General features: G+C 37.1%; 1 protein-coding gene across 2 annotated transcripts; it reads left to right on the top strand.

Moving 5' to 3' along the window:
• Positions 1 to 1,090: 1,090 nt before the first annotated feature.
• On the top strand, positions 1,091 to 11,211 carry LOC104883283 (protein NUCLEAR FUSION DEFECTIVE 6, mitochondrial). 2 transcript variants are annotated; one of them, XM_019247334.3, is made up of 3 exons: positions 1,091 to 1,390; positions 2,487 to 2,608; positions 4,321 to 4,513. In XM_019247334.3, exons 1-3 carry the CDS (start codon positions 1,248 to 1,250, stop codon positions 4,338 to 4,340), a joined length of 285 nt encoding a protein of 94 aa, XP_019102879.1. In that variant the 5' UTR covers positions 1,091 to 1,247; the 3' UTR covers positions 4,341 to 4,513. The 2 variants fall into 2 exon arrangements, with proteins under 2 accessions (XP_019102879.1, XP_019102880.1); XM_019247335.3 differs by lacking the exon at positions 4,321 to 4,513 and adding an exon at positions 10,994 to 11,211 and having other exon boundaries at positions 1,092 to 1,390.
• Positions 11,212 to 11,646: the final 435 nt, after the last annotated feature.

Below are 11,646 nucleotides of genomic sequence, written 5' to 3'. Positions count from 1 at the left end.
CCACCACCGAACCCAGCAGCCCCACCACCACTGAACCCAGCAGCCCCACCATCACCGAACCCAACAGCCCCACCACCGAAAAACATCGAACCCTGCCCCTCCACCACCATTAAACACCGAACCCAGCCCCTCCACCACCATTAAACACCGAAACCCAACTCCTCCACCATCGTCATTAGAAACCGAACCCAACTCAAACCGCTAAACCACCACCGAACCCAGCCCAAGCCGCAAAACCACCGACGAACCCAGCCCAACCGCAAAACCACCATCGAACCCAAACCAAACCCCAAAACCACCATCGAATCCCGAAACCACCACCCAACCCCAAAACTCAAACCCCGAAACCATCCCCAACCCATAACCCACCACCGATACAACCTCACCACCACTCTCCCCAAAACCACCATTCCCACTCCCACCTTCATCCCACAACAACCCAACCCCCTCAGCCTAAAACCACCCAACCCCCACCTTGATATCTTAAACACTGCACCCACCCCAAACCCGGAAATTACAACCCGAAACCACAATCCAAACCCTAACCCCACTGTCACCCTCCCAAAACCACCATACATATGCCTGAAACCGCCCCAAACAAACCTGTAACCAGCACGAAACCACCAAAATAACAAAACCACCACAACCAACTTTCGAAAGAGGGAGAGATAGAAAGGAGACGCTGCGGCGGTGGAAGTTCGATGCTCGGAGGGTGACCAACCGGTGGGTGGAGGCTCGGTGGTTGGATGATCGATGAGTGATGAGAGAAGTTGGAAGACAGAGGAGAGGGAAGCGGGAGATTGAAAGAGATGAGAGAAGAATAAAGAGAGAATTAAGAAGAAAAAAAATTAAAGAAATAAAACAAAAATATTACCTGAATTTGGCAAAAATGATTCAAAGGTTGTATTATATCTGGATTTTCAAAAGGTTAGTTTATTTGGGGAATACTGGCCAAAAGTTAACTTATTTTTGGCAATTTTTCCTTGTATAAATATATTGATATGAGTTGGACACGACACAATAGCATTATAGCCCGTGCCAAGTGAGTAACCATGGCCCCGTGTGACCATAGAACAAAGTGAAGGGACCTTCCGCAATTAATTAACTAAGGAATTAGGGTTTAAGCTGTACCCCAATCCTGGAAAAAAAGTAGAACTGTTGGAGAAAAATAAAAGCTCAGAAATTGTGAATTGAGATTCTAGCCACTACAGAGTACAGACTACAGTAGATACTCAGAGAAGACGAAAATGGCCACCATTGCCGCCGCAAGATCCATTTTCCGATCAACTTCCGTTCGTAGCGCCGCCTCTAAATTCTCCTCCAGTGCTAAATCTACTCGCTCTTCATTTCGCGCTCCGACGAATAATTCTCTATCTCACCGCATCTTCAGGTGTGTATTTCTCTATTTTTCCAATTCAACATATTTTTTTTACTTCATTTTTTAATCATTTTATCCTTCATTTTCGAATTTTTGTGATGCTCATATTGCTAGATATAGATTGATATATATGGAAGAGACTTGAAAATTCGAAAAATTATAATTTTTGTAAATCAAATTGGCATTTTCGTATTTAAATTGCTACTAATATACCATCATAGAAGTTAAATATACAAGCGGTTTACTTCACTGATCATACTTTTATTCATTTTTTCCTTTACAGTTTGTTTGGTAGACGGAATTTGGAAGGAAAAGAAAGGAAGTGGAAGGAAATTTATTATTTTCCAATGTTTGGTTCATTAAAAAAAAATTAAGTGAAAGGAAATGGGAGGAATTGGAAGGAAATACTCTTTAATAAAATCTCACCTTCATTTCCTCCCAAAAGCGGGGGAATTTGGAAGGAAAGAGAAAATTTATACCAAACATGGGAAATTAAGATTTTTTTCCTTTTTCTTCCATTCTTTTCTTTTCCCTTCCCTTCCTTTCTCTTCCCGTTCTTTCCTTTACTAAAAATGAACCAAACACACTCTTAGTTTCTAAATTTTTTAGGCTCATATGCTAGAAATAGATTGATGTTTCTGGAAAACATAATAAAAGATGGAAAAGATCGACAAATTACAAACTTTGTAAATCAAATGGCATTTTCGTAATTTAATTGCTTCTAATATACTGTCATAGAAGTTGAATACTTTGCTGTTCATACTTTTAGTGATTTTATCCTTTTTTTCCCCAAAATTTCTGAGGCTCATGTTGCGAGAACTAGATTGTTTATCTCTGGAGGACATAATAGAAGAGGGAGAAAAATCGAGAAATTACAGATTTTGTAAATTAAATGGCATTTTTGAAATCGAAAAGCTGCTAATATACAGTCTTAGTAATAAAATATTCAGCTGATTTACTTTACTGCTCTTAACTATATACAGTCATACCATCTAGGTAGTTGTTGAGTATATAGTCAAAGATTTGAGATATGTTTTGTTTGTGTTTATCTGGGAGATGAACTGGTGGCTGCTCTAAGAGGTAGGTGGATTGGGTTTTTTTTTTGTAGGTGTCCTGCTGAATTGAGTGTTTGTCTGGAGACGATGCAGCCGTTTCATACTGCAACTGCTTCTGCGTTGATGACTTCCATGCTTTCACTATCTCCTGCCAGCTGCGGTTGGGTTCCTGATGGTAAGTTCAATTGAATTCCTTTGGTTTCTGTATCAGTTATCGGATTGTGTTCAGAACATAGCTTATTGTTTAAATTTTTATTCTTCAATCTGGTCATGGATGTATTAGTTGAGTAATGGCTTCCAAATCGAGGGTTTGATTCGCGGTTACGGTGATTCATTTATGGTAGTGTGATCTTTAAATGAATGCCAGCAATATGCCAATCAGTGATATATTTGCTCTTAGATTTTAGTTGATGTTAACATTTGAAAAGCTCCTGATTTCTATGTGTGACGCAGATATGCCAACAGTGAATGTCACAATGCCATTTTTGGTAATTTTGGGGGAAGTATTTTGGGATTTCCCCAATATACGTTTTTGTTGTCCCAGTATTCCAAAAATACTATTGTGATATGTGCATATCGCAGTTATAAATAAAAGCCTCGTTAACAATTGAGAAGCATCAGTTAAGGACTCTGCTTTATGTGATTGGTGTGAACATAGCGTTTATTTGTTTGTTAGTAATGAGTGAAATGAGTGAATTCAAAGGGCGATGTTTGTTGAAGTTCGGGGGAAAATGCTTTTCTTTTTTGTAAATACTGATGCATTCTTTGATGGAAGTTCAAAAATTTTAGTATTACTAGATGTCAGTGACAAAGTTATTTTACTGAAATCTAGAGTGGGTAATATAATTATTATGGCTTTAAGTGTGAGCTTATTGATGACATTCTATCTGTATTCATAAGAATTCGAATTGAGTTTTTGGAGCAAGAACTTGTATCCCGTTAACTTTTGGCTAGGAGAAATCTCAAATGTCTTGCTATAGAAAGGTTAATTCTTCCATCATGATGATTTTTTACTTCAAGTCCTATTCACTTAAATTTTGACATATGCTACTGTTACTTTCAAATGAAATTTAAGTTATCACAAATGTCCTCTGTAAATATGTCAAATTTTTTGAAGTTGTTAACCAATATTATGGCTTTCCTTTCAATCCTTGTGAATTTGATTGATTTCTTTTGTTTTCTAATATGCCAAATATCAGTAAATGCAATAACAGTCATCCTTGACATCTGTTATTAAAATGATTGTGAAGGAATATATTTTCTCTTTTTGCCCACTGAAATTTTGTTTCGCTGACTGGTTAATATCAAGTGCTGGTTTTAAGTTTTGTTCCTTTTTGGATAGAAGCTTTGGTTTGAAGTAATTAATAGCCTTTTGATTCTAGCTTAATTTTCACTTTTTCCTTTTTGTAAGTTCATACTACCGTCCAAGCGCATAGGTTTGGGTTAGGATATTGACATGTCTTGTGTGGTTATTCTGTTGAACAAAAATTCTGAAGCATCATTCCCCTTCTCATAAGCTTCCTAATGAACTGTTTTCTTCTCTATTGAATTAGGTATCTAGCCCACATTCTAGAGCCCCTTGATGCCCTTTCCTTCCTTTGGACTTTCTGGTAAGTCAGTGTTCACCATCATGTATCGAGTGATTTCATATGAAAAATCATAGTAGAACTCTAGCTTCATTTGTATGCTCTCAAAGAGGACCCAAATGCTTCCGTTGTGTTTATCAACGAACAAATTTCAGACTTGTATTCTTTCCATTTTTTCGGTTAATGAAGGCCTTCTATAAACCATCATTCTTGCTATCCTCTCAACATCACTCAGCAATTATTTCATCCTGCTTCTTAGCATAATCTAAAGCCAGAAAATTCCTTTTTCCTTCTTTTGTAGGCTGTATCAAGACTAGATGAAGAGACAGAAGCAAAGATGGATGCCTCAATCTGCTCTCTTTTCCAGCTAAAATAACCAGACTGTCTTTTTTTTCGTAGATTAGATGGTGTTTCTTTGTAAAAGCAGTGATGTTGATACATAACTTTATCGATGGATTACTTATATTCTTTTATTGCCCTTATATTTCCTTCGAGATCTGTGTGCTTAATGCGAAAATAATATCCTATCTGCTGTTTAGGAATTAGGAACCACTAATGCATCCCTTTTTATTGGTATCACATGCTATCTTGTATTCTCATGCTGTTTTACATGCTCAACCCACTTATTATCTCTAGGGTGTTAAAATTTTTGTTTTCTTATTGATGCTGTTATGAGCTTCTTTTAACTGCTTGCTATTATCTGTTGTTGGCTTGTAGTGGCTTTAAAGAGTTCTTTGATTTCGAAGAATCATCTATTTACCTACAACAACAACAACAAACTCTTAGTCCCAAAATGATTTGGGGTCAGATAACATGAATCGTCATAGGAAATCGTCACCGTGATCAATGAAACAAGGAAAGGGCAAGGGAATTAAAATGAATAAACAAGGAAGAGGGACAAAATGAAATTAATAAAAGTAAAACAAGAAGAAAAAAATTAAATAAAAATAACATAGGGGGTAAGAAAAACCGGAAAAGTTAAAAAACCAAAAATGTAAGGATAGATAAATCAAATAAATACATTTGAAAATATCATATAGAAGAGAGCCAAGAAAAGACAAGGAGAGAAAAAAACAACTTTGTTGACAAAACAAATGAAAAGGTTAGAGAAAACCTTAAGAAAGGGGATATGTAAAGAATGGTTAATGCAAAAGATTTGAAAAGGCAAGAAAGAAACTAAGAGGGGTCAAAAGGGAAGATATATAAAGGCCTTGTTTGGCAAATAGAGTTTAGAGTTTGCTGTTAGATTTTTAACTTTTTTTTCCAGCAGATTTGACTTGTGATTTGACAACTTTTTTTTATAAATGTGTTTGGTAACAATTAACTAATTGCTAAAAGTTTATTGTCATTTGTTTGTTTGAAGCGATATTTATAGACATTTAATACATATGTGTAGTATGTGAACATTATTTTACCTAATCCTCTAAAGGAAAAGCTCTTATTAGGAGCTTTTTCATTTTGAGAGTTTTTATTCCAAAACTCTCTTTAAAACACTCTTTTACCTAACACTCCTTTTAGAGTTTTTGACTAGACAAAACTCTAAAAGTGGTCCAAAACTCTACTTTTGCTCTAAAACTCTAATTGCCAAACACCCCAATGTCAAAACAAATCATCAACATATATTCTCTTTCTACTCTACCGTATCCAATGCTCCAATGCCATATTTCCCTCAATCCCAAGTAGACTCATATCATTCTCAATCACCTTTGTCCAATTTTTCTTAGGGCATTACCTTGTCGTCGTCTTATATGTCCAAACCATCTCAAAGGATTCTCCATTATCTTATACTCAATCAATGTAACTCCTACTTTCTTCCTAATAATCTCATTCCTCAATCGATCCTTTCTTATGTGACCACACATCTAACCTAACATACGCATCGCCACCACAATGCCTGTCTAATTGTCGTGTATTAGAATTTTCCCTTCACATGCCTAGATTACATAGGAACCTCGTGGCACTCTTCCACTTCAACCAACCTCTTTTGATTTTATAAGCCACATCGCCATCCAATTTTCCATCCTTTTGGATAATAGATCCTAAATATCGGAAGAATTCATAACATTGGACAATCTTCCCATCTAAGGTAATCACCCTTACCTCTATGTTTCAGACCCCACTAAACTTACACTCCAAATATCCCGTCTTGTTTCCAAAGTTCGTCTTCGTATTCCAACTTACTTTCCGCTCCTTTTGCTTCATCAATCAACACAATATCATTTGAAAACATCATGCACCAAGGTATATCTTCTTGAATTGACCCGTCAATTTGTCTAAAACTATAGCAAAAAGAAAGGGGCAAAGTGACATCCTTGATGTACTCCATCCGTAATGGGGAGCTCTTCGGTCTTTCCACCACCAGTTCCCATACTCGTGTTAACTCCTTCATACATGTCCGTAATGATATTAATATATTTCAGTGAAATTCCTTTCCTACTTAAAGCCTACCAAAGAATTATCTACGCCTTCTCCAAGTCAATGAAAACCATATGTGAATCCTTTTTCTTATCTCGATATTACTTTATTAATTGTCTTATAAGATGAATGACCTCCATAGTCGATTTCTCGAGCATAAATCCAAACGGGTTCTTCGAGATGTTCACACTTCTCCTTAACCTTTGCTCAATAACTCTCCCAAAATTTCATAGTATGGCTCATAAGTTTGACCCCTCGATAGTTGGCACAATCTTGAACATCACTCTTGTTCTTGTACAAGGGGATGATAGTACTGTCCTCTAATGGCATCTTATTACTTCCGTACAAGGGGATGATAGTACTTCTCCTGCACTCTAATGGCATCTTATTACTTCCCAAATCTTGTCGAAAAGAGTTGTTAGCCATTCAACCCCTTAATTCCTAAAGCATCTCCAAACCTCGACAGATATGCCATCGGGCCCCACTGCCCTCTTCAATCCCAGTTTTTCAATGCCATTTTAACTTCTCCCTTTAGAATTCTTTGCATAAACTCTTGGATACTTATATCTCCAATATCGTGCCCTTATCTCCGTTGAATAGGTTATCAAAGTAGATACTCCATCTATCCTTTTTTTTCTTTATTTCCCACCAAAACTTTTTGGTCGACATCCTTCATCCTTCACACTTAATCCTTTTAATGTCTCGCGTCTTTGTGTCTCTTATTCGAGCAAGTCTATAGATGTCCTTTTCCCCTTCTTTGGTATTCAATCTTCCTGATTCACCTTTGCTGTAGCTTCTCTTACGACCTTCTTTGCTTCCCGTAGCTCTCAGTGTTACACATCTAACATCTTCGTTCCTCCAAGATGTGTCCTTACTTGGTGGTATGCTTCCTTTAGATTGTCCTAGGACCTCTTTCACCACTTCCTTTATGGTGTGCTCCATTTGTTCACATCGAGTCTATATCCAAATCCATATCACCAACTTTCACCTTCATTTGCCATCTTTTCTACGAATTTCAGTTGGTGTTCCCCTTGAAGTCTCCACCACTTGATCTTAGGCTCCACTGGTGGTCTTCTCTTTTTTATATAACTTCTACCTCGAAAATTAAGTACCAAAAGTCTATGTTGGATTGATGTACTCTCACTTGGGATCACCTTACAATTAATGTAGTACTTTCTTAAAGCATTCCTTACTAAAAGAAGTCAATCTAACTCGCATTACCTCCACTCCTATTGGTCACGTGGTGAGAGTGTCTTTACTCGAACCAAGTGTTCATGATAACCAAGTCATATGCCAATGTCAAATCCAAAATATCATCTCTTGCTTTATTCCTATCCCTGTAACCAAAACCACCATAAATGCTTTCAAATCCATCGCGACACGAGTCTACATGTTCGTTGAGATCCTCACCAATGATCAATTTCTCACTTCTAGGGACGTGTTGCAGGACTTCCTCCATATTGTCCCAAAATTTTGTCTAATGGAAGGGTCTAGTCCTACTTGTGATGCATATGCACTCATAATATTTACAACTTCATCCCCTATTGCAAGCTTAATGCTCATAATTCGATCACTGTTTAGAGACACCTCCACTACATCTGCAATATATTCTTGGTCAACAAGGATATCGACCCTATTCCTACCCTTAGCTTTTCCTGAGTACCAAAGCTTATAACCCCATGGGGCTATTTCTCTTGCCTTGTTTCCAACCCACTTGGTTTCCTACAAACACAATATGTTAATTCTCCTCATAACCTTTACTAATTGTACTGATTTCCTTGTCAAAGACCCAGTGTTCCAAGTCTCAAAACGCTCTACCCTTATCCTTACCATGAAACCTAGGAAATTTAACACCATCCCAGTTAGTGTGTCGCTTTCGGGCGATGACCTAGCAATCCTTGCATATTTTCCACTACTCGTGGGCCTAAGAAGTGCAGCGCACCCTCACTTATTTGACACCACCTCCAGGTGTAGGGTTGGCAAACCGCTTTCGGGAGATGACCTAGCAACCCTTGCATATTTTGCACTACACCCGGGCTTAAGAGGTGTAGCTCGTCGCTGAGAAGGGGACGCCCCCACAATATTCCATTGTTGATTCATATCAAGAAACGTGATTTAGTTATTATGTTGGCCGCCAACTCTCCTCCTTTATACGGGCTTCAGACCGGCATTGAATGCCACATACAGGCGGAGTTAATCCTCTATTAACATATGTTTCAAAAATACCCTTTTGCATATGGTTTCATCTGCAAGACATTTTTGCATAAAGATGCTGTTCTTTAGCCTTTAACCGAGTTTTGAATTTTAATAGCACAAAAATGTAATTTTGCGTTTGGTAGTCATTTAGTTTGTAATTGAGATATTTTTTTTTGGTAGAAGGCCACGGTTGTGGCTGTCTCTCTATGTTATCTTTATGTGCTGTATTTCTAATTCTTGCAACTTCCATCGCGAAACCTTTCTGCGAAGAATGTGTTCTTGGATATTTGTATCAGAGTAGTGTAATGTAATGTGAGCTTACAACGCATTATCTAGAAAATTTTCAAAGATTAGAATTTAAATCCAGTTGAGACTTCAAACAGACAGTGGGTTGCTTGAAAATTGTGGCAGCTCTTTGAGGTTAATTATGTATCAAGTATTAACAGGTTTGTGTTAAGTACATATCCCAGTGTGACATGCTCATGGCTCAAATTTCTGACATGTTGCAAAACAGTATTCATGAAATATACTGTGCAGTTTAAGGCTTTACACATTTTTTTAGGATGACCTCTCCATTTGAGCCAATACACTATCTCGTTCAGTTCCAATCTTATTCAAGATAGTGCCATAATCTCTCAATCTGTCCCTACCAATCTGGTATAAGACATTGAAAATTGATTTCCTGGGTATGGATTTCACACCCATGTTGTAGTGTCAACACAATTATCTGAGATTATATGTTAGGGTGACATAGCCGTGAAGGATATAGGTTTATTAGAGAATTGGTAGAAGTTTGGTCAATAAAGCACATTTATATGTTATTTATTTGATTGCTATAGTGTTCAAAGTCAAGTAATTTGCATCTTGAAGCAATTCTTCTCGATCACTTTGGATTGGAAAAAAAGAATACTTGAAAGGACTCTTTCTTGTTGACTTCTCTATTCTATCTTCTCGTGTTCCTTCTTCACTACTTAGATGAGCAATACAACCCAGTTTTCCACAGGTTCCTTGGATCAGTAGTATTTCATATCTGCATGTACTGTTCGTTATCCTCAGGCTTGTAAAAAATCTAAATAAGCAAATTATGTTGTGTCAATAATCAATATTCCTATAATTTCATGGATTTTAGATAGTCTTCATCTTTCATTTGATGCAAAGCCTTGAGGGTTTGTCATGCTTACATATAGTATTCATGTTATTATTACTAACTAGATACAAAATCATTGAGTGAGCTGACCAAGTATCCGTGTTTTATCAGTTTGCAATGATGATGTGTGATTATGCTCAGAGGATGTTATGGGAGTCTTGAGACAATCGCCTTATTACACTGCAACTGCTGATATATTAGAAGTTCAAATAAGGTGCAGAGCATTATATGGCTAGTATGGCTTAGAGAGCTTAGTCATCATTTTGATTCCTCTATTCTGCATCATATTCTCATCTGTATGATGTCCTCCAATCCTGATTGCAGTAATGGAAGATGTATTACAATATTTGTCATGGCTTTTTAGTAATGAGTTTGTCGGATGATCTTATTGATTTGAAGTTCTTACTTGCAATTGATGCTAGATATGGTTGATTAATGTGTTCTCGTAAATCTTTGTGTCATTTGTTCCCATAATGAAGTGGATCTGTCATGCTTGAAGTGTTAGTTGTGGCTTACTCAGAAGTCAGAACCAACAATGATGTATTACAGTTTCCTATATGTTTGGTTTGGTTTAACCTAGATGGAACTTGAAACATTCTGTTGTAGTTACGGTACTATACTACGTGATAATGATTGAATGAATTTCTAATTTATCCAATCTATTTGAGATGGTCCAGGTGCATAGGCTTGCTGTTTTGGTAAAGTGATAATTTCAACAGTCATCTTAAAGTGAGTCTGTTTGTCTCTGTTTTTCATTCTGTTATTTTGTTGCTGCCGTAGGTGTCTGATTGAATGATGTAGTATCATCTCTAGGCCATCCTTCCATGTTTGACGTGCTATGTAAGATGTCTATGAACTGCACTCTTTCCATCTTTCTGCCTCTCTATTGAACCTGTCTATCACTATGATGCCCACCCAGATAAACTCGTGTTGCATTCTAATGTCCCATTGTACTTCAGAGGAATTTTCTACTCAATCATCCAGCTTTCCTTTTGATTCATGTCTTTTTAGGCTTAGGTTTCTGATTATATCCTGTAGACCCACCATCTTACCTATATTCTTTCCTATTTCTTTTTATAAGAGCATATGAATTTTGCTCTAAATTAGTGGAAAAGAGTGAATTACCATCCCTCTTATTTCAATTTTGATGGGGACTGTTCAGCTGTTAATTTGACATCCATTTCCCATTTATTTGACACTGTTATTTCTTTTCTAGGGCTGTAATTAATGACCTTTGAGCTGCTGGAAGGTGTGCCGAGGACATTAGCTTTGTTATATTCTTGTGATACTTTTAAGTTAGGACATTCACTTGTACTTTGTAATAATAGTGGACTTATTGTGGGATGATATACCTTTCTATCATTTTCCGGTCTCTTGTCGATGAATTTGTTGCTACTTGTGAATACGAGGTAACTTTTTCTCTTTGCCAATCAATTAGCATGTATGACTTACAAATTAGAGCTTTCGCATTCCAAGGGTTACTGATCTATTCCTATAATGATATGTGGCCATATGAATTGGCCCCCGTGAAGACTTGTGGCCTGTTCTCTCCAACTTACTTTCAGTTCAATTCAGTTCTGGACAATATTTTTACTCTCACATATCATTATTTATTTCGGTTCATTTCAATTCAGTTCAGCTGTTTTATGCCGAAAAGAACATGCTCCATTATTGTGTGGGTTGGGTCGGTGCGGGTCGGGTCTTAAGGTCATATCATAGAGGGCCGATAGCGGGTCGGGCCAAACGGGTAGCGGACTGGTGGTAAATGGGCAAGAAAAACAAGGAACAAAGAGAGTCAAGTGAGTATAAATGAATACAAATTCGTGTATATAATATTATTTAAAAAATCTATTATATTTCTCAAAATTA

The sequence above is a fragment of the Beta vulgaris genome, chromosome 9, assembly GCF_026745355.1.
Source record: "Beta vulgaris subsp. vulgaris cultivar EL10 chromosome 9, EL10.2, whole genome shotgun sequence".
NCBI classification, from domain to species: domain Eukaryota; kingdom Viridiplantae; phylum Streptophyta; class Magnoliopsida; order Caryophyllales; family Amaranthaceae; genus Beta; species Beta vulgaris.
The sequence above is the reverse complement of the archived record's forward strand: the minus strand, read 5'-3'. Positions and strand labels throughout refer to the sequence as shown.

What these genes read in the sequence shown, in the direction of transcription:
- LOC104883283 (XM_019247334.3), top strand. Translation starts at nt 1,248, where the DNA reads ATGGCCACCATTGCCGCCGCAAGATCCATTTTCCGATCAACTTCCGTT. An exon ending in CTATCTCACCGCATCTTCAG is followed by an intron (nt 1,391 to 2,486) that starts GTGTGTATTTCT and finishes TTTTTTTTGTAG; the next exon opens with GTGTCCTGCTGAATTGAGTG. An exon ending in CTGCGGTTGGGTTCCTGATG is followed by an intron (nt 2,609 to 4,320) that starts GTAAGTTCAATT and finishes CTTCTTTTGTAG; the next exon opens with GCTGTATCAAGACTAGATGA.